Source organism: Maniola hyperantus, chromosome 4 (genome assembly GCF_902806685.2).
Source record: "Maniola hyperantus chromosome 4, iAphHyp1.2, whole genome shotgun sequence".
Lineage (NCBI taxonomy): Eukaryota > Metazoa > Arthropoda > Insecta > Lepidoptera > Nymphalidae > Maniola > Maniola hyperantus.
In genome coordinates, this window is record NC_048539.1 from 16,566,330 (window position 1) to 16,590,444 (window position 24,115).

Sequence of the window (24,115 nt, forward strand, 5' to 3'; positions counted from 1 at the left end):
AAATACGACTATCAGTTAATCGAATATGAAGTCAGTTGATTTTACATTACAATAATACCTCTATTTTTTCCAAAATCTAGTCACAAAATATCTATGCAGACTAAACTACGTAACAAAGTCTACATTTTCGTAACTCTCTAGTCGAAGTAACTACATCGAGGATTAATGAGCATAGATAGTCATTAAGTGCCATCAACCGAACTGATAACCTCTAATTTGTCCGTTAAAAATCACAACACTATCTGTCAGTCAGTATTGTCGCGAAATAACTCCTAAACTACGTAACAGAGTAATTTTTTTTCTTTTTTTTTTTAAGAATATTAGCCATGTTAAATGACTAATATTCGCCTTTCCTCTCCAACTAAGCGTCAAGCTTGTGCTAGGAGTAGGTACGACAATAGTGCAACGGGCGGGGTTTGAACCGTCGACCTTTCGGTTTTCAGTCCACTCCTTTACCGGTTGAGCTATTGTAGCCAATAGTGAGCGAGCGTCAACCGATCAGAGGTGATTGCGATCGTGACAGTGTAGCTGTCATTCTACCGCAATCGCGCAGCAGATAAATAAATAATAAATAAATAATCTTTATTTGATAAAAATTTACAAGGTGTATATAAGTACATAACCCTGGTAGTAGCAATGCAAAGTTCCTGGCCCCCAAAGTAGGGTTCCCTGTGCTATGGGATAGCCTCTAATTTGTCCGTTAAAAATCACAACACTATCTGTCAGTCAGTATTGTCGCGAAATAACTCGTAAACTACGTAACAGAGTAATAAATCAGTGCACTCTCGTGTCGAGGTACCAGGGAGGCATGGCTCGCGAGCGGTCGCCGGTCGCGAATTACTTTCACTCGACTATCCCCGGGCGGTGACCGCGCGCGGGGTCAACGACCGCGCGAGCGCGGGAAACGCCGCCATCTTGCCATTCAGAAAAGCGCGCCAGCCGCCATGTTTACACAGATGCGCGCCGAAACGCGGCCCGACGCGTTGCATCACTTCCGTTTGCGTTCCGTTTCGTACTCGTTGCGCGTACGTAACACGTGCCGATTGCCGATTTATTTGTTATTCCGTACTAATTGATAGACTGTACTAACAGACGCACATCGTTGTTTTACCAACACGTTTTATTAACACTACTTAATAAAATTAAAACATATCTTTAAAATAAAATATTTCTATTTTTATTACAGTAACCCCTATTTTAACCTTTTAATTCATGACTAATTTTTCTTTAATTCATAACTGTCCTAATAAAAGGACATGTTCCGTAACCAATCTAAAAACTCGTCAATTACCTACTTAAAATACTATCTAGGTATACGGATCCCCATGTCTACAGCAAAATGTATTGTTACCCTCCATAACTTTATTTTAAGAACAGTTGTCTAGTATTTAGCCGTAAGGTGTAAATACCATAAAAGCAATATCAGATTCGCTTTCTACGGAGTAAAGTTGCGCAATAGAGAAAATTTTCCCTGACAGTGATTTTAAATTACATGTCATGGATATTAACAACTTCTCTTGGATACGTAAAGGAGACCGACCATCAATGAGGAAGTTTCAGGGCAACGTTCGATAAAATTTTCATAGATGGCGCTAAATTACTAACATCACTAAAAACGAAAAATAATACCCATATCTATATGATCTACAAAGCCGAAATGTCATTCTAAAGGCCGATGTACATTACTTTCCGCGTACTATAGTACTATAACGCAATGAAGTAACAGAGATAAATATAACTGCGATAACATGGAGAACATCGGCGCACGCGCAGACGTCGCCTAGCCGGCGATATCACTTGCCTTTTTATTTTTGATACAGAATGTCCTAGGTATATAATCATGTGTCCGGATATACTTATTAAAATACTAAGTTTTTATGCTACAGGATTAATATTTTATCAAGGATTAAAACGTAGACAGAGCCAAGTCAATCAATCTAATCAAATATATATTTATTGAATTTAGTTTTATATCAATCAATTTTACGATTATTATAGTAACTAGCTTATGGTCGCGACTTCGTCCGCGTGGACTACACAATTTTCAAAGCCCTATTTCACCCCCTTAGTTGAATTTTCCAAATTCCTTTCTTAGCGGATGCCTACGTCATAATAGCTATCTGTATGCCAAATTCAGCCCGATCCGTCTAGTAGTTTGAGCTGTGCGTTGATAGATCAGTCAGTTAGTCAGTCAGTCAGTAACCTTTTCGTTTTATATATTCAGAAGAAGATTATAATGAACATTACACCAGCGAATCTGGAGAGTGTCAATGACCGATGCTTCAGGGTGCATGGTGTGTCGAGCCAGCCAGCTCGCAGATACCATGCATGAGGGTTGCCAGCCATATTTTCAAATTCATTGGTCCTTTATAAAGGACATTATTTTTTAATGTCTAATGTACTTTTTATAGCACAAATTACAAACAGACAAAAATGTTTTATCGACCATTTTATATTATAATTTAACATGCTAAAGGTAAAACATGAAAGTGAGACGATAGTAAAGCCTCAAATTGCGTGAGCGTAGTAAGCGCGAATCTTTTATAAAATTTTACAAAATGCTCATTATTGAATATTGTGAAAGAGGTATGGGCATAAATACTAAGCGCAAGCGCAGCGAATGTAAATATTTTGGTTTTTTGGAGATTATTTACGTAATGCTTACAAAATATGAAAAAAAAGCATGAGGTACATTTAAGATTGAGAGTAAATATTAAACGTAACGGCGTTTAAATTTATATAACCAATTTTTTTTTCAAGAATAATAGATTTAAGTATGTAAAGTAAATTGAGATTTGAGATTTTCAACCTTCTTTTTTAAGTCACCATACTTTTTTCGAATTTAATTATTATTCAAATTAAACCTCTACAATTGGCGATTAATGGAAATGAAGCAATGAGGAAATACGACTTCAGTGACTCAGATATTTTTGAAGAAAACTCTTCATATTCTTCTTTCTTTTATTCCCCTGCAACAAATTGGCAACCCTCACGTCCCACTCGCGTGGAAAGCGGTTATGTAACGTGCTCACGCGAAAGTCTAGCCAGAGACGATGCTCTTAGTAACTTGATGACATGATCGATTCATGCTCCGGTGGCGGGCGCGTTTTCTTCATTCAAATCTCTCTGCTCGAATCATGTGGATGGTGATCAACACGGATTCGGAGTAGCTAGATATGGTAGTTCGTAAAACTGATAGACGTTGGGGTCCCAAGGTGGAGGAGGAGGACCCCTCACCGGAAGACAGTGTTGGAAGACCCCCCACTAGGTGGACGGACGACATCAGAAGAGTCGCAGGGAGCCACTGGATGGCGGCGGCGAAAGGCGTATGTCCAGCAATGGACGTCTATTGGTTGATGACGATAATGATGATCATGAAAAGGTGACTGCCTGACTGACTGATCTAGCTACGCACAGCTCAAACATCTGGACGGATCGGGCTGAAATTAGGCATGCAGATAGCTATTATGACGTAAGCATCCGCTAAGAATAGATTTTTGAAAATTCAACCCCTAAGGGGGTGACATAGGTATTTGAAATTTGTGTAGTCCACGCGGACGAAGTGGCGAGCATAAGCTAGTTTCAAGTAAAAGCAAGTTACTTAGATACTTACTAATATAAACTACACACGCAACTACTAATTCAACTACAATCAATGGAACGGTAGTTTTAATTAACATGGACGATAGTAATCTATTTTACATCAATAACAAGTGTTCGAAGTACAGTTTGTAACATAACTATAAATCGTAACGCAATATCGATTGTGGTTTCGATTTCGATACCCGAGATCGATCCAATCTAGCATCTAAATCAATATACAATCGAATACGCTATCTCGTGCTTCGAACAACGCAAACGTAGTATCTAAGTATAGAGACGTTATTTCCGTATTATAAGACCGTTTTTCATATTATCCGACGCGATATTAAATTGGTATGAGTCACTAACGACATCGGAGTACGTAAAAAGGGTTTCGGTTTGTTTACGTCGAAAGTTTTACTTAGTAAAGCTCTTTTTGGCCCTTGGGTTTTCGATTTTTAAAGGCCGTACCGTTTTAACAAATTTGTTACAGAGTCCCCGGGGTTAATTTTCATCCCAGAAAATCTAAGAGGTCCCACGGGATTTATAAAAACCTAAATCCACACGACTGACTGACTGATCTATCAACGCACAGCTCAAGCTACTGGACGGATCGGGCAGAATTTTGGCATGCAGATAGCTATTATGACGTAGACTTTCGCTAAGAAAGTAATTTTGTTCAATTTCTAAAGGGGTAAAACAGGTGTTTGAAATTTGTGTAGTCCACGCGCACGAAGTCGCGCGAGCATAATCTATAGTAGTGGAGATAGATAGGCGGCTTTACATGTCATTTGTACTTATGCGAAAAACTTAAAGCATAGCTTCGCGACTCGGACTACCCGATGTCCGGACGATATCGAGTCGGATAATGTTTAAACGGTTCCCAAAAAGGTTTCGATACGCTAATTAAACAATGATAAAATCATGTAACCGGTTCGTATTAGGGCTCGTATTGCACACCGCATCTCGCAAGTCTCAAACAAGGGACACAGCTGCGCATTATGAATGCGGCTACTTTCCCGAGCCATTTTCGTCAAATGGCAGGAAAATATAATAGGTATAATTGGTGGTTAGGTTATAGTCACACAATGGGGACGATTCTCTTGTACACAATGTCTAAACTAAACTAAAATGACACGTCTCAATCTATTGCTATCCCTGTCATAATACTGCTTGCGGAAAAGGATAGAACTAGATTTAGACCTGTTAATTTAGTTTAGTTTAGAGAATGTGTACAAGAGAATCAGCCCCAATCGCGTGTTAGCCCTACATAAATTAGCCTTTTAGAGTTTACTGAGTGCTTTATTATAAACTATTTACTATGTTATTAATATTATAATGACCTATTGTTTTTCTAGATATAGTACGCGATACGTGGAGATGGCAATCAGGGTATGAGGCGGAGGAACGCAACGCACACCCGCACGTCACCCGCGCTATCCCGCACCGGGTTAGCGCGGGGGCTGTGAGGGTGTGCGGGGCGTCCCCACGCCGATTGGCAACTCGGCTTGTCGCGTACTATAGATATATTGAGGTCGTTATAGCGTAGTGGTTAGGACCTCCACCTACTATTCGGTAGGTCAGCGGTTCGATCCCGGGCACGCACTTCTATTATATGCATTGTAATATTCAAGCAATTAAATATCACTTGCTTTAACGGTGAAGGAAAACATCATGAGGAAACCTGCATGCCCCAGTCCTCCATAATGATCTCGAAATCCCGTGTTGTAATCTAGTGGGAACACCGACGATGGGAGTTGATTCCACTGTTTTCATGTGCGTGGAGGATCTGTCACAACAAACGGTTGAAGTGTACAGTACCCGTAGTACAAGATTTTACGTCTCACCAAACCAAATCAAATTCGAGAGTCGAAATACTTCCGCGTTACAGTAAACTGGATCTTAAATACCTTGTTTTAAAGCTCAAGTTTGTCTACACTTCTACAGCCAGCGCTCCAAGCGGAAACATTGCGAAATTAAAATCAGTGGCATTGAATATTTGACTTCAATTCAAGGCTGTTTAGGTCCATTTTACTGTAACGCGGAAATATTTCGACTCTTGAATTTGGTTTCGTTTGGTGAGACGTAAAATCTTGTACTACGGGTACAGTAAGATTCAAACTTAAATGCGTCAGCGTGAAGTTGCGAGACGTGCGCTGTTACCCTCCCCGCTACCCCGGACACCCTAAAAGTGTGTGGTGCGGAAACTTCAGGGGCGCATTTACGTTTGAATCGTACCGTACATCTACATGTAATCTAGTGGGAACACTGCCTGTTAAACCGAGTGCGATGTAAAATAAAAATAAAAAGAGACGTTTTATGTGGCGGAGGCAAGGTCGGGGGCGCGGGGTCACGGGCGACATGCTAATGGCGGTGGCCATTGTTGTGACAACATGCCACGTATTTCGTATTCGACACTCCTGCAGTACTAGGTACTCGTACCTACTCGTATGCTTCTTCGTAATTTTTCTTGTTTTATACATATATTTAGTATTTTTTAAATTACAGTGATTTTTTTCATATTTGTATTTTAGCTTTAAGTTAACTGGTAATCCCGCACACTTTTAAAATGCATGCCGGTTTACCAGTAATTTTTTTTTAAATTTTATTTATTAGTATGCATGAACACATAAAGTGACAAACCCGCAAAAATATTTTAAAACTATAACTAATGCAGAAACCTATTTACAACTTGGCCATTTGCGTGGGTGGTGGATCTGACTCCTAACTAGATAACCTGTGTCTAGAGGAATTGGGTGTACACTATAATATTTTTTTCTCTGTGCATTGTAATTTTTATTTTATACGTGTATTATCTGTTGGCAAACGAATAAAATAAAAAAAATACTATAATATGTAGTACTGCAGTCGAGTGTCGAAACGGGACGAATCTAGGAAGTGAAAACCTGTTCATATTTTTAAATTGAGAGAGCAAATGCCCCTTGCGTCATTATGTTTTCATTATCTAAATATATAAAAGGAAAAGGTGACTGACCTGACTGACTGATCTATCAGCTCACTACTAGGGCATGCAGATAGCTATTATAACGTAGGCATCCGCTAAGGAAGGGTTTTTGAAAATTCGACCCCTAGAGGGGTGAAATAGGAGTTTGAAATTTGTGTAGTCCACGCGGACGAAGTCGCGAGTATAAGCTACATAGTTCCTTATATGCATGGCTAGGGCTTGGAATACTCTTCCAAGATCAGTGTTTCCTACCAATTATAATCCGGGTATCTTTAAAGCGAGAGTAAATAGGTACCTTCGAGGCAAACGCGTCCCATCGTAAGACACATCATCACTTTCCATCAGGTGTGAGATCGTTGTCAAGCGTCGCCTGCTTGTAAAGCCTGTAGTGAATTTTAAAAATAAAGTCTTCACTAAAATCTCGACCTCTCTGAGGCGAATCAAGCCATAATTAAAGTCCGTGATCAATTAGACAAATGACTTCGCATATTAATGAGATTCACACACCCCGAACTAATAGTTGTCGTAAAACCAGAACTTATAAAGATAACGCGTCATGAATATTCAATTCACAACTAACATTTCCTTAGACTTCCGATTTTGATAAGACACGTGTAGACAATTTTTTTTTTGTAAGAATGGCGCCGATTCTCTTGTACACAATCTCTAAACTAAATACACAGGTCTAAATCTAGTGCTATCCTTTTCAGTGGGGAGTCCAACACTGCGTCTTCCGGTGCGAGGTCCATATTCCAGCACTTTGAGACCCCAACGTCTATCGATTTTACAAACTATGTGCCCTACCCATTGCCACTTCAGCTTCGCAATCCGTTGAGCTATGTCGGTTACTCTAGCTCTCCTACGGATCTCCTCATTTCTGATTTGGTCACGTAGAGAAGCTCTCTCCATCGCGCGCTGAGTGACTCTGAGCTTTCTTATGAGGCCCATAGTTAGCGACCATGACCCAACTTATCGAAAGATTACTGATAGATCAAATAAAGAAACGGACATGAAGTAGGACAAAGGGCACAATAGCAGCGCTCTAAACCTAATACCATTGAGTTAGTCATACTAAGGCATCAATTCAAAATGTGAAGTAAACCTCAAATGTCGCGCCCAACCCTTTCCCACGTGAAGTGAAGGTCACACATCAACCCCGCAACAGGTCACACACGAGGTCAGGCTAGGTCATTGCCGTTCTAGACGGCTGTGTAAACAATACTTCTCACTGAAGTTGGTAGGCCTAGTGCCATTGAACTACTCATATTGAGGCGGATTTAAACGTATGAAATGAATCCGAAATGTTCCGCTCAACCCTTCCCCGAGTGGCGTGGAGGTCACGTCACAACCCCGCAACAGGTCACACACGAGGTCAGGCTAGGTCATTGCCGTTCTAGACGGCTGTATGAACTAATACTTCTTACTGAAGTTGGTAGGCCTAGTGCCATTGAACTACTCATATTGAGGCGGATTTAAACGTATGAAATGAATCCGAAATATTCTGCTCAACCCTTCCCCGAGTGGCCTGGAGGTCACGTCACAACCCCGCAACAGGTCACACACGAGGTCAGGCTAGGCCGTTGCCGTTCTAGACGGCTGTGTAAACAACACTTCTGGTAGTTTTTACGCCTAATACTATTGAACTAGGTAGGTATATTGAGCCTATAATTTAATTTTTTTTAAAGAATATTAGCCATGTTAAATGACTAATATTCCCCTTTCCTCTCCAACTAAGCGTCAGGCTTGTGCTAGGAGTAGATACGACAATAGTGCAACGGGCAGGGTTTAAACCGTCGACCTTTCGGTTTTCAGTCCACTCCTTTACCGGTTGAGCTATTGAGGCTCTAAATATCCTGATCAACTCTTCCCCGCGTGGCGCGGAGGTTGCAAGTCACAACCCCGCAACAGGTCACACACGAGGTCAGGCTAGGTCAATGCCGTTCTAGACGGCTGTGTAAACAATACTTCATACAGTACGCAGCCAAAAGTGATGAACATCGATCTTTAGAAGGAGACAGCAGATTTGTAGAGCACCGTCACCGACAAAGCGTCATATGAGTATGAGTGACAGAGACAACGCTCTACAAATATGAAATATCATTCTTCATCACTTTCGGCCGCGTACTGTACAGAAGTTGGTAGTCCTAACTCCTAATAAAAAATCCCTAAGGGGCTCATATTAAAACTATAATTTAAACGTACGAAGCCTAGCCGAGGTCCTAATAAACCCTTTCCCACGTGAAGTGGAGGTCGTACGTCACAACAGGTCACACACGAGGTCAGGCTAGGCCGTTGCCTACATAAATTTTAAAACCTATTTTACCCTCTTAGGGGTTGAATTTTCAAAGATCCTTTCTTAGCGGATACCAACATGATAATAGCTATCTGCATACCAAATAATTCGATCCGCCCAGTAGTTTGATCTGTGCGTTGATAAATCAGTCAGTCAGCTTTTCCTTTTATATATACTACAGAAGATTTAGATGTGAAGAAATTATCCCAAGTCGATATGTTTGTGCAGATACACGACCTCCCTGGCGCAGTGGTGAGCGCTGTGGTCTTAATAGTGGGAGGTCCCGGGTTCGATTCCTGGCAGGGGTTTGGAATTTTATAATTTCTAAATTTCTGGTCTGGTCTGGTGGGAGGCTTCGGCCGTGGCTAGTTACCACCCTACCAGCAAAGCCGTGCCGCCAAGCGATTTAGCGTTCCGGTACGATGCCGTGTAGAAACCAAAGGGGTACGGGTTTAATAAAAACTGCCATATCCCTTCCAGGTTAGCCCGCTATCATCTTAGACTGCATTATCACTTACCATCAGGTGAGATTGCAGTCAAGGGCTAACTTGTATCTGAATAAAAAAAAAAAAAAAAGATATAGAGTTCTGTATGAGCAATGTAGCACCCCTTCCCACGTGCGTGTAGTGGACGTCACAACCCCGCGTCAGGTCATGCTCGAGGTCAGGCTAGGCCGTTGCCGTCCCCGGCTGTGTGTCAGCGGCGGTCGTCGCCCCGCGGGATAGCGAGCAGCTACCACCCGCCGCCCGCAGCCGGCCACCTCACTTGCTCGGCTTCCACGATACTATCCACTAGTGATGAAACGAGTATTCGCATTCGCGGATATTCGCATTCGCATTCCGCGAAATCATTGCGAATGTTTGCGAATATTAAAAAAAATTGATGTAATACATAGTTGGTTAATAAAACAAAATCCATTAATTTCTTATGTTTTTTAATGTAATAAAAAAACCGGCCAAGTGCGATTCAGGCTCGCGCAATGAGGGTTCCGTAATACAGTCGTATCTTTTCGACATTTTGCAGGATAATTCAAAAACTATGATACATAAAATAAATAAAAATCTGATTTAGAATGCACAGGTGAAGACCTTTCATAATATGATACCCCACTTAATATAGTTATCTTACTTAGAAAATGGAAAATACTAATTATTAGCTCATGACCACAATTTAATTTTTTTTGTGTTATGTAACCACAAATTCACGGTTTTCAGATTTTTCCCCAAATGTCAGCTATAAGACCTACCTACCTACCAAATTTCATGATTCTAGGTCAACGGGAAGTACCCTGTAGGTTTCTTGACAGACCGACAGACAGACAGACAACAAAGTGATCCTATAAGGGTTCCGTTTTTCCTTTTGAGGTACGGAACCCTAAAAAGTAACTTAACCTCGTAATCACATTATCAGTCTTCTTATTTGGTAACGGGACTGCCGCCTAGGTCACCAAGCCATAGACAAATGGCGCCTAAACAAAAACTGAATATTCGCATTCGCCGCGAATGTTGGCAACAGATATTCGCATTCGCATCCGCGAATGTCCAAAAAAATATGACATTCGTTACATCACTACTATCCACTGACTTGACGCTACACCTCATTTCACACGATTGATCGCACAAAAATGTGACTAAGATTTCCCCAGGGGTTTTCTGAATTGGGGAACTACAAGATTAAATTTTGATCGCGATTTCCTCCACATGGATTTAGGTTTTTTAAAAATCCCGTGGGAAACCAGAATTTAAACAACTACAAGAATCAGTCAATTTAATTTTTTTATTCCATTACAAGCTAGCCCTTGACTGCAATCTCACCTGGTGGTAAGTAATGATATAGTCTAAGATGGAAGCGGGCTTCCTATGGCGGGAACTGCCATCCCCCTTCCAAGGGTATGGCAGTTTTATTAAACCCACCTAGTATCGGTTTGTACACGGCATCGTACCGGAACGCCAAATCGCTTGGCGGCACGTTTTTGCCGGTAGGGTGGCAACTAGCCACGGCAGAAGCCTTCCACCAGACTTTTTAATTGGAACTATTACCCTACTAATACAAGTGCGAAAGTGGGTTTGTTTGTAGGATTGTCCTTCAATCAAATCAAATTTTTGCATGGGTTAAACACTGTGGTTAAACATGACCTGCAGAATGACATAGGCTACTCTTTATTTTAGAGAAATCAAAGAGTTCCCACCAGATTTTTAAAAACCTAAATCAACACTGTCAAAGTCGCAGGCATCATCTATCTATACATATTTAAAAAGAAAAGCTGACTGACTGACTGATCTATCAACGCACAGCTGCAAACTACTGGACGGATCGGGGTGAAATTTGGGATGTAGATACTAGATAGCTATAGAAAAAATCGGTGTACAAACAGGCTGAATTGAGGCTTTAGAAGTCGGTTAAAAGTTCAACCTTTAAGGGGTAAAATTTTCGTAGTCCATGCGGACGAAGTCGCTAGGATAAGCTAATCTATTATGCCACAGATATTTTACAAAAAATACAGTAATTGATATGCTTGAATGCAGCCCATTAAAGTATGTTTATTGAACCAAAACACACATAACATGGTATCTACTCAGGATAGTGACCTTAGTACAGAAAAAGTTTCAACTATTCTGTACTGTTATGTAACAGTTAGTTAGTGTAAAAAGTTGATATGCAAACATCACTTTGCAATTTGCATAGCATACCTGTCCTTATAAAATTCCCTACCATACTCCACGATGCACATTCTGGGTAACTTTACGTTAACTCAATAAATAATTCAAAGTCAAAGTCAAAGTCAAATGATTTATTCAAAATAGGTAATAATTTACGCTTATTGATGGTCTGGTATGGTGTTAGATATTGATGAACAAACTGTACATTTTTATATTATTTTAGGTTTGAACTTTGCTTATTTGATTATATCAGTACCCTTATTATAAATGCGAAAGTGTGTTTGTTTGTTACATAACATTTCAAATAAATAATTATTTTTTGTTTAGCCTTCCATATTTTTTATTTTTTTTATTTTTCATGGTACAATAATCTATTTTATATAAAAAGGAAAAGGTGACTGGTTGGTTGGAAAGGTGAAAGGTGATTATTATATTTTAGTTAATTGCCAAACTACTTAACTTTCTTAATAGGATTGTCCATACACATCCTAGCTATGAATGATTCTATCAATATACATTTTCGCCTTACTAACAGATAGTACAAAAAACAATAACAAAAACATAACCCCAAACCTACCTTCATACTGAGCAAAACGCTGTTTGTTCTTTTCAGCCAACAATCGTTCTGCTTCTTTCCGTTTTACTTCCTTTTCTTCTTCCCTTTTCTGTACCAGCTCTTGATTTCCAACAGGTATAATAGAAGAACTTTTTTTTTCTTCGAATTTCAATGCTGATTCAAACTGATGTAAATTATCGTACATAGGTGCGTGTTTTACAGGAACTTTAGTCTTTTTCGAGTATAAAGCCTTAATTGGATCAAATTTGGAACTACTAGCACCGGTTTCTGATTCGGAGGACGAATTTGAAGACATTTTTCGCGTATTTTCGTAATATTTTTCAAACAACAGGCGAAAAAGCTAAGAGAAGCAAACCAAAACAAACTTGCTACTGCTACTGACAGCAAAGTGTCGCTGTCACTTTTGACTTGACCATAGACAGTAATACTATTTTTGCCCATTTCTCGTCTCCAGACTCTAGGCTTTTTGAGACTTATATTAATGTTACCATATATCAGTATTCCAAAATTGGCCAAAATTGTGCAATAACAGGTCAGAACTAGTGAATCCACCAAGCAAAGTTGTTCAAATCAAGGTTGTTTAAATACTTAGTTAAGCGTTTTATTCTGCTGTCATAAATTTATTTTTCCCAAATAATTAGAATTCAGCTAGACAAATAAATAGCAATTAGCTAGTTATATCTAATGATATAAAACAAGCAGCTATGAATAGCGATGAATTAAAACGTTCGCAAGTTGTTTGACTTGGATGCATGTTTTTTGCACTGGCATTATCGCTGGCATTGCAGTCATATCATAGCGATCTCGTGATAGAATGTTGAAGGCTCTTCCTAACTCCAATAATGAATTTAATAGTTAATTACAGCAATTATGAAAGCAATAAACTAGAATAACATTCAGTTCCCTTTGCTGTTTTTTTAAATTTATTAAATCTTAAAAAAATTTAAACTAAAGTTTTGCTATTCGATAATAGATGGCGCTAATATAAGTTCATCATTAAAATAAATAAGTTCCTTTTAATGGTATTATTATGTAAAATATTATAATAATTTGTCGCCATTTCGAATAAATTAGGTATTATATTGACATATCGAACTCATTGCCAATGTTGCGATAGTATTCAACAAGGTCTTCGTAGTAATGCAGCAGGAAGTAAACGAATCAAGGTTGACTGGAATTTATCTAGTAAACGACTTTACAAAGGGGAAAATATTATGAAATACTAATATATTTCTAGCACTTCTATGATTATTTATATTTAGTAACTAAGCTAGAAAATACTACGATAAAATTCATACATTTCATTTATTAATACGAACCAACCAAAGATAGTAATAGGTCATCATCATCGTGATCAACCCATCACCGGCTCACTACAGAGCACGGGTCTCCTCTCGGAGTGAGAAGGGTTTTGGCCATAGTCTACCACGCTGGCCATGTGCGGATTGGTAGACTTCACACACCTTTGAGAACATTATGAAGAACTCTCAGGCATGCAGGTTTCCTTACGATGTTTTCCTTCACAGTTAAGGCAAGTGATATTTAATCAATTAAAACGCACATAGCTCCGAAAAGTTAGAGGTGCGTGCCCGGGATCGAACCCCCGACCTTTGACTAGAAGGCGGACGTCCTAACCACTAAGCTATCACAGCTTATTAATAGGTAATTTCACAAAATCAAAATCATGATGAATGACTTGCTAACTTATAGGTAATGAACAGACATACAGACAAATATTTATTTTTGTGTTTACGATGACTCTATCGAAACAACTTCGAAGCTCCGCTAATATGAAGTTTTTAGTGCAAAAAAATACACTTGGTATCACGCATAATATAGTTTAGAAAATTACGTAATTCCCAGCGTGCATTTGCGTCGCAATGAATGACAACTTCAATATGGCCGCCGAGTCAACGCACTAGTCACGCCACTTCGTACAATTTTCACTTTTCAAGTTTTCACCTCTACAGTGTTGTTTATAAACATAAAAATGTAACAATCCATACTAATATTATAAATGCGAAAGTGTGTCTGTCTGTCTGTCTGCTAGCCTTTCACGGCCCATCCGTTCAACCGATTTTGATGAAATTTGCTACAGAGATAGCTTGCATCTCGGGGAAGGACATAGGCTAATAATAATAATATAAATAATAATAATATAATAATAAGGAAAATGAAGTTCCCACGGGATTTTTGAAAACCTAAATCCACGCGTACGAAATCGCGGGCATCAGCTAGTTTAGTTTAAATATCTTCTTGTTGAAATCTATCGTCTTGTTTAAATATAATCAATATAACTGATTTGTGGAAACTCGGATAATACGAACGTCATCATGCCGGAAACATAGAAATGTAATAATGTTTTCTACATTGTTCATAATTTATTTATTTGATTATTTTATCATTAAAATGATGGAGCTATTTTTAAAAATACTTGCCTATTTTTAACCGACTTCAAAAAAAGGAGGAGGTTCTCAATTCGTCGGAATCTTTTTTTTTATATTTACAGTTTCTCATGTTAATATACCTACAAAGAATAATAATTCTGTATTTTTTATTTAATTTCTGTATAATAATGGAGTTATTTTAAAAAATTCTTGCCTATTTTTATATTTACAAGTTTCTCATGTTAATATTGAAAGAATTATAATTCAAAATCCATTAGTCAAAAAATTCATAATATGCAAAACATTGAAATAAAACGAAACAATGCAAGAAAGTGGCAAGGAAATAGAAAACAAAAGTCTACGATTAAAACTACAGCGCTGTAATTATAGTGAGAGGACTGCATTGTGGAGTTTTTGCCATATTGTTTGTATCTCGTCATTTTCTATATTTCATGGTTAGCTTGTCTTCCGCGCATTGTCATCGGAGAATCATTTATTTGTTCTTTTGCTTTGAAGTAACGATTGACAAATGTGGCTACCGAAGAAGTTAATAAGATTAACGTGTTAATTATGTGAGCAAATCTTCGTATTTCTTTATCTGAATAATTTAATTAAAAATGTATTACTTATTCTATTTTTCATTTATACCTATTTATCTTCATCTCATTATTCATCTCTTTCTGTTCTTTTGAACTCGATTTGTTTTTAGTAAAATATGTGACCGTAAGTTAGCATTTCATATCTAGCGGCGTATATAACGTCATAGCAAATGCAACATCTAACAAACTCAAAGAAAAACTATGAATGAGAAACATGTCTACACTAAGTTTGGCTACTGTATGAAAGGTCTTATTGCATGGAACTTGAAAAATAAATTCAAAGGTATACGGAACTAACTGCCCTTCCGCAATATCATTCTTAATAATTTTTGAACTTTATCTTGTTTGTGCTGATATTTGGTTGAAATTTATATATAAACAATTTTTTAATCTTTTTTCGGATGGAAAATTTCCGCCATATTTAATACGGGAAGTAACGTTCACGACGGTACTTCCGTCCGTATCTTAAATGGTTACCAAATATAAGAGCTGTTTGAAGCCGAAAGTAGAGTCCCATAGATTTTTTTACTTAATATTGTTTTCTTTTTCCACAGAGCATTGTGTACGCGGCGGTGGGGTGCGGCGTGCCGCCTCTATGCCGCATCGACGCAGGTTCGACATACACCGGGACGTCGCCAGGTGATCTCGTCATTCTCCTATTTAAGCCATCTATTCTGTAACTTGCTCATCTGTAAAACTAAAATGATATTGCTAATAGCCCTTATAGTAGGTATCCCAAATAATTTCTTTCTTTATTTTCCTTATTTAACGCTCTTTATAAGTAACGAATAAGTTACTTTTGTAAAATTTTGGCTGAAATAAACAATTTTTTTTTTATCTTTGATATTAAAGCAATACAAATCAATTATGCTTACTTATATCCTCTCCATTACATAAGTTTTAAACTAGTAAAAAGATAAAACTTTATTTATGTATTTTATGCATATTCAATATTTTTTCTTCTCTTTTCTTCATCTCCTTTTTATTATAATATTAATAAATTGAAGAGTGTCTGTTAAAAGATAAATAATTAATAATAAAGAGTTTATAATTAATATTTTATGAGATACTCTCAGTAACTTTTAAATTGTTAGGTTGTAACTTATAATAATTTAAAAAATCATAAACAGTTAAACCACTCAGGATTAACTTTTTTATAGCAAATTCCAGAAAACGATTGCAAGGACATGCGTACACGATAATGGGTAGACTGGGTAGGTATGTCTATAATTTTTCATTTGCTTCTTTACTAAATGTAGGGTTTTGGAAGATGGTTGATGTTTTGTGGATTTTTTCATCATGTCGCGTATCATCTTATGAATGAAATTACTAACAAATATACTCCAACGTAGCAATTTCATAAAATAGCATATTGATTATATTAATATTTTCCAAAATAAAAGTTTATATTTAACATAATATATATTTATATAAATACCACATAATATATTAATTTATATATTTTTGCTTTGTTCAGTTCTTGTCCCATTTAAGTCAACATTTTTCATTCGCTATCCCAATCAAATTGCTTGTTCTATTGGCTTCAAATTGCACTGCTACATTTCGGAATTTTGAAATGCGTGAGAGCCTACTGTTTACGTTTTCGCAGGTCGCTGTTGAAGAGAAGTGGAGTGCAGGGAGTGAGGTAACCTGGCTGAAGGAAGAAACAAGCTCAACCAACGACAATACAAAACCGTCATGTGTTCCGAAACCAAGTACCTAAGTGTCACCTAGTATACATCGAATAATGCACGATCCGTCCAAACACTGCCAAACTTTAAAAACGAATTTATTAGTGTATAGTTTTACGTGTTCATCGCGAGTGTAGTGACTTTGTGTTAGACTGTCAGTGTGAGCGCCATCTGGCGTGATCGAGGCGCGGCACGGTGGCGGGGACGCCTGCGCCGTCGGGGCCGGCGTTGGCGATGCCATTTATTGAAGACGAATGGTGGTCAGCGGAGAATGAGGGCAGAATGGTCGATCTCTCCAATTGCCTTCAGGTAATTTCATTTCATTATCATCATCATTTCAGGCTTCGGACGTCCACTACTGAACTAGGGCCTTTCCCAAAGAGCACCACCTCACCTGGCCCTCAGCCTGCCTCCAACCACTCCCAGTCCCCTTTTTTAATCGTCGGTCCACCCTGCTGGAGGGTGCTTTACACTAAACATACTTGTTCGCGGTTTAGTTCTAAAACAAATCCGATTGCTCCTACGGCATTATTCTGGGCAAAGCCGTTAGAGTGTGCAAAGTTGACTCTAAACATCACCCTACGTAAAAACTAGAGTAAAGTAAAAAGTTATACTTACTGGTAACTCTGTGTAATAACTAATAACCAGGAGTCACGGCTTCACGTGCTCTGAAGAAAAGCAAATATCAAATCCCAGTTTTCTACTTGGATCAATAATGTTTAACAGCAGATGTTACAAATTATAACTTTCCAATAATTTGGAATGAAACTTATTTCTCACGAGTATCACAACAAATTACCATAGAAAAGCGTGCAAAAATTCATTAGCATAAGAATTATTAATCCAAAAATTTCAAGAGATTGAATAAATTATTATGAAGCTAACGATATTGTAATCGCTGTTTCCAGGACGCGGTAGCCGCGAGTGGTCATGCAGCAACTCAACTCCAGCTACAAATGGCGACTTCCCTCGGAGAGATGTCGCAGGCGGAGCTCTCCAACTTCGTGGGAGGACTCACTCTAGAAGCCGATGGCTCAGAGGCTGCAGATCCTGACGATATCCTGAAGCAATTGGGAGAAACCGCATTTGATAATTTTGATACGTTTTTCACCGATCTGACGAACTCTACCGCGTCTGGAGTGCCGCATGTCGAAATTAAGGTGATTATATTTTCAACTTGTATCTTTACCATCCTTTTTCTAAATCCGGTTTAAGATTAACTATCATTAGTCCATCGTGCTGGAGGTCGTTCCACGCTATGCTTATCGGCACGTGTTATACGTGTGCCACCTAAGAGTTCTTAGTAGGTATAAGAATTCAAGTTAAAACTTAATGCGTGATAGCTAGTTAATCTGCAAAAAACTTATGAAAATATCAAATCACTATTTTGGCCATCTATCTATACTAATGCACACTTTAATATTGTCACGAACACTTATGGGACCCTAGGTATGGATTACTTAATTGTTATTATAGACATGGCAAGAGTTGAATGCGCTTTAAAATATTTAAGAAAAGACGTTCACTTTTTGTCCAGACAAGTCAATATTTGACTGCTAGGATTATGTGCCTGGAAAAGGTACCTATCTTATAAATATTAATAAAAGTGCCATATTAGCGTTTAAACTACCGTGAGTGATTTCCATTATAAATACTATCTGTCCCGGCTTACTCACGTGTGTAGTCGACGTTAGCCCGACTAGTTTCGAACCCATCCGGGGTCCTTTTTCAAGGGAGTCCGTCCGCGCACGCGCCGCGGTTTTGAAACTAGTCGGGCTAACGTCGACTACACACGTGAGTAAGCCGGGACAGATAGTATTTATAATAAAAGTGCCATACCTCCTAGTTGCCGTATTTTTGGCTTAAACTGCAGCATCAGGCGAAATGGATTGGAGTGCTGTAGTTTGTTATTTAGCTGAATGAGAAAAATTTCATTATTTAAGATATTTTCCTAAGATTTATTATTAAAGTTTCATAATTCGAATTGATGTAATGTTTACTATCAACATTGTATTGAAAATTAACCATTTTACTCATGCATTCTTTCTTATGTTTTTCAGCAAGAAGAAAACAACAACATATCGCCAACGCCTAGCAGCCAGCTACAGAACTCTTATTACCAACAAAGCCAACATAATTTGCCAAACAATGGCCAACAGCGATTGCAACAGTTGTTACGATCTGGCACCAGTGCCATCAACCATGCCGTCGCAAATAACATCAACAATGGAAGATACAACATTGCTTCCGCAAACCCTTTGCTCGCTGAGAAACTAGCAGCGACATCTAGTGGTATAAAGCAAGAACCGATGAGTTCGGATTATAATGGAACGAGTATGAACTATGGAAACTCGTCGCCTATGCAGCGGGTGCCGAGTGGGAAGCCGCAAGTTAATGATGCTGGTGGAGGAAAAGGTAGGCTTCAAAATTCTTATATTATTTCATATTTTTTTTAAACAGTACCTAAACAAGCATAAAAGAAACCATAGACAACCTAAGCTTAAAGACCTATCTAAACATCTATTTAACACACTGTACTTTTGTTATATTTTGTTATTTTATTTATCTCATTATTCTTTCAAAAGCGTTATTTTAAAACTATGGTAAGTTTCATAATATAATACTTTTATGAAAACGACATCTAGCGGCGACTAGCAACATCAGTTTAAAGCATTTTTCATCTGCAACATAGATGTCGCTGCAATAAAGCAAGCGCTAGTAGTTTACTACAATGCCACTAGATGGCACCTCAAGTCTTAAACTTAACTTTATAAACTGCATCTTGCCTTGCATCTAGGCAGAGGCAGAGGGGTTTAAAGCCGTTGTATGCAGTTTTCTCTCGATCACAATCCACTTTCAATTTCCGCTTGAGGAAGTGTGATTTTCCTTTCGCGATTCCCCGCTTTTACCTCGAGACTATTAACTACCTAGTAGCTAGAAAGTTAGGTCGTAAAAATATTATTTACCTACATTCAGCGATGTAAATTTAGGTTTCAGAATGTTTTCTAATCGTTTTCGTATTTTATAGAAGGTATACTTAGTAGTGTTTTACACACAGAAGTTTATTTCGCCAGCCATCAAAAAATATTAGCACTTAGATACTTAAAATTGCGCGGATTTTTTTTGATTTCATTGATATTTGCATTTTCATGAATGGAAGAAAACTAAGAATGATATTCGCGCTCTGTATAAGAAGACGCATATTCAGATGTGCTGGCCAATCACATACCAAGAATACTACATACCTGGTACCGAATATTTATAATTTACCTTTACTCTGTATCAGAATATCCAAAATAGTCGGCCAATCCGCAATTTGTCAGTGTGGTGGACTAAGCCCTTCTCATTCTGAAGGAGACCGGTGCTCAATTGTGAACCGGCGATGGGTTGATCATGATGATGAACTAAGTAGGTAAAATCTTTATATTAACTGGCTTATCCCCGCGACTTCGTCCGCGTGCACTAGACAAATTTCAACCCCCTATTTTACCCCCTTAGGGATTCAATTTTTAAAAATCCTTTCTCAGCGGATGTCTTCGTCATGATAGTTATCTGCGTGCCAAATTTCAGCCTGATCCGTCCAGTAGTTTGAGCTGTGCGTTGATAGATCAGTCAGTCAGTCAATCCTTTTATATATTTAGAGATATGGACGATATTAACGCAGAATAGGTATCATCTTAATAGTACCTTCCAGGTATTAGCCATACTTTCTGCATTATTGTATAGCTACCGTCGTAAACACAGTGGCGCCCCCGCGCGGCCGGAAGTGAAAGCCTCTCCAGATGACGATTACAGACTTTCACTAATATCTAGTATTTCTATCGGATATTAACGAGGTTTACTGCCTAGAAATTGTGATACCTAGGTATTTTAATATTAATAATAATTGATACTGTGAGGATAGTGGCTATAGCCTGACGTCTGCCTTCTAATCGGAGGTCGGGGGTTCGATCCCGGGCACGCACCTCTAACTTTTTGGTGTTATGTGCGTTATAAGTAATTAAATATCACTTGCTTTAACGGTGAAGGAAAACATCGCGAGGAAACCTGCATGCCTGAGAGTTCTCCATAATGATCTCAAAAGTTTGTGAAGTCTACTAATTCGCACATGGCCAGCGTGGTAAATATATATAACTATATATAATTTCAAACCCCTATTTTACCCCTTTAGGGGTTGAATTTTCAAAACTCCTTTCTTAGCGGATGTCTACGTCATAATAGCTATCTGCATGCCAAATTTCAGCCCGATCCGTCCAGTAGCTCGAGCTGTGCGTTGATAGATCAGTCAGTCAGTCAGTCACCTTTTCCTTTTATATATTTAGATAATAAATATGTACCCTACCTTACCATGTGAGTTTAATTTTTTTTTTTTTTTTTTTTTTATTTAGACAAAAAAAAAGCGAATAATTCACACCAACTTCCAGACCAAAGCACTAGACAAAAAGCCGCGACTGGTGTTGGCAGTTTGCAGCCCAAATAGACCGTAGTCTGTGCTAGGGCTGACAAAGTTCATCGACCTCATTCATACTATATTATATTATATTATATTATATTATATACTATACTATATTTATACTATACTATATATATATTCATACATTACTAAAACTATACTTTATTTGGTGCAACAGTGTTAATGCATACGGAGTTTAGATATATAATTTAAATAGATAGGATAAGTTGTAATAAGTTAAAGCATTCGTTTCAACAGATCTTGTCATAAAGACGTTTAAAATTTTCAAAAGTGGTTTCTAGGAGAAATTTCTGTATATAGAATTTAAGTTTTTTCTTTAAGGATGGGCGCTGGGCACATAAAATCAGATTAGATACCTCCAGCGGAAGGTTATTGAATAGTTTTGGTGCCGCAGCTGTAAAATGTCTACTCGAGAATCCAGACGTTCGTCGGGGAACTGAACATCTTAGTTGCCTTTGCCTACGGTGACTGGGAGTTTGCTCGATTGTGAAGTTGTCTATATATTTTGCCATATACATTGTTATTTGCCAAATGAATATTTTTCTTGGGGTTAGTACTTTACTTAGCTTAAATAATTCTTCCGTAGGAAATCGTCGGTTCTTTTTTAAGATAATTTTGAGATTAAGTTTTTGAGCCTTATTTAGTTTGTCTAGTAAAGTTGATCCACATGAGCCCCAGGCTATAATGCCATATAATATTAACGACTGAGTTAAACAGCAGTAAACTCTTAACAGTAGGTTAACACTCATAATGTTTCTTAAATTATTGTATATATAGCTCAAGCTTCGGACTTTTTTAGTCAGCATGTCTACGTGCTTATCCCACCTCAGATGTTGATCAACAATAATACCGAGATAAGTTGTGCTATTAGTACATGATAATATTTTGCAGTTTGCACAGTCAGACTTATTCAAACAAGAGTGCACTCTAATCTTCGGAGTCTCGGTCGGAAGACCGGCACTGGTGGGAGAGAAACACATACATAAAGTTTTATCATCATTTAAGGTTAGCAGATTATTGTCATACCACCCCTTAGCTAGACGAAGGCCATGTTCGGCTTTTTGGATGGTACTTTCCCACGTCGAGGCTGAAAATAACAAAACAGTGTCATCTGCAAAACATAGAGATTTTGAGTCTGTCTGATTGTCTGTCAATAGCGAACAAAAGTCATTAAGATAGATATTGAACAAGATAGGGCCTAATACGCTCCCCTGAGGGACACCAAATATTATTTCTGAATTGTTTTCAGCGCTAACTTTATTATCAACTCGTACAAATTGTTTCCGATTTTTAAGATAACTACTGAACCAGTTTAGTGCATTTCCAGTGAATCCGTACCTCTCTAATTTTGTTAGCAGTAACTGATGTGAAATGGTATCAAAAGCTTTGGCAAGATCTATGAACACAGCAATTGTTTTATTTTTATTTTCATGGTTCAGTACAATTTGCTTTGTTAATTCAGCTATTGCATCACCGGTTCCCATTTTATCTCTAAACCCATATTGATTATTATATAAAATATCAGGAGTATATGCAATAATCCTGGTTTTCATCATTTTTTCAATAATTTTTGCAGTAGTTGGCAAAAGAGAAATGGGACGATAGTTTGACATTATGTTAGTTGGCCCTTTCTTATGTAGTGGCATAATTATAGCCGTTTTTAAGGTCTGTGGGAATATTCCTGCTTTAAAGCTTAAATTAATATAAATTCCGCAATAACTTAAATGTCTGAACAGATTTCGATGTAAGGACATATTGTACCTATCGTTAGGTTAGGTTAGGACCCTTATATATTATGATCCTCAGTGACACTAGTTGTAAATTTTTTTGAAAAAAAAATTAATATGGCCAGCTGCCATATTAATTTTTTTTTCAAAAAAATTTAAGTTTACAAAAAAGTCTACCAATCCGCACATGACCAGCGTGGTAACTATATATAACTATATATAATTTCAAACCCCTATTTTACTCCCTTAGGGGTTGAATTTTCAAAACTCCTTTCTTAGCGGATGTCTACGTCATAATAGCTATCTGCATGCCAAATTTCAGCCCGATCCGTCCAGTAGCTTGAGCTGTGCGTTGATAGATCAGTCAGTCAGTCAGTCACCTTTTCCTTTTATATATTTAGATAATAAATATGTACCTTACCTTACCATGTGAGTTTATTCCGCCATAACTTAAATGTCTGAACAGATTTCGATGTAAAGACATATGGTACCTATCGTTAGGTTAGGACCCTTATATATTATGATCCTCAGTGACACTAGTTGTAAATTTTTTTGAAAAAAAAATTAATATGGCAGCTGTACAGCGCCATTTTCATATATATTTTTTTTTTTTTTTTTTTTTTTTTTCCTTATTGTTGAGTGCCAATTAGCTACTCAATTATATTACGATCTAGCCTAATGTATGACTAATAAGTAATTTTATTTTAACCTAAACTTATAAATTATCTTATATACTAAGAAATTGTCCACTGACGCATCTTAGTCTTTCTTGATTTGAGATATGACACTTTGTTCACGTGTTCTTTCAGCACTTACACTATGTACACTATCACTAATCACTATACACTAACTCAAAAGGTTTGGTCCTTTTTAGTCTTCTCACTGACTCCGTTACGTCAAGCAGCTGGATTGCTTCAACGTTAACGTGGTGGTGAAGCCTATAGTCGTGGGCTTTGGCAGATTTGGTGATAACTTTATGGACGTATTCAATTTGAAGGTCCCTATGAATATCATCATTTCTGATGTACCAGGGTGCATTTACAATATTCCTGAGTACTTTGTTTTGGAACCGTTGGATGATTTGGATGTTACTTTTTTTGGTACAGCCCCACAGCTGTATGCCATAAGTCCAAATGGGCATCAGGACTTGTCTGTACAAA

At 37.9% G+C, this 24,115-nt stretch overlaps 2 protein-coding genes across 7 annotated transcripts in view; one reads left to right on the top strand and one right to left on the bottom strand.

The window, feature by feature from the left end:
* The window catches only part of Lsm11 (U6 snRNA-associated Sm-like protein LSm11), a 69,461-nt gene extending 57,035 nt beyond the window's left edge, over nucleotides 1-12,426 (bottom strand). The window contains exon 1 of the mRNA XM_034985654.2: nucleotides 12,078-12,426. Within this exon, the coding sequence (XP_034841545.1) occupies nucleotides 12,078-12,372 (295 nt within the window). The 5' untranslated portion in view covers nucleotides 12,373-12,426. The remainder of the gene's footprint in view (nucleotides 1-12,077) is intronic.
* The window catches only part of Eip74EF (Ecdysone-induced protein E74), a 338,704-nt gene that overhangs the window by 109,766 nt on the left and 204,823 nt on the right, over nucleotides 1-24,115 (top strand). For 4 of the 6 annotated variants that reach the window (XM_069498006.1, XM_034985646.2, XM_069498011.1 and 1 more), the window contains 4 exons: nucleotides 15,618-15,702; nucleotides 16,673-17,063; nucleotides 17,663-17,914; nucleotides 18,815-19,169. In XM_069498006.1, coding sequence (XP_069354107.1) covers nucleotides 16,989-17,063; nucleotides 17,663-17,914; nucleotides 18,815-19,169 — 682 coding nt within the window. In that variant the 5' untranslated portion in view covers nucleotides 15,618-15,702; nucleotides 16,673-16,988. Of the gene's footprint in view, nucleotides 1-15,617; nucleotides 15,703-16,223; nucleotides 16,282-16,672; nucleotides 17,064-17,662; nucleotides 17,915-18,814; nucleotides 19,170-24,115 lie in introns of all 6 variants that reach the window. The other 2 variants (XM_069498007.1, XM_069498008.1) reach the window with 2 other exon arrangements.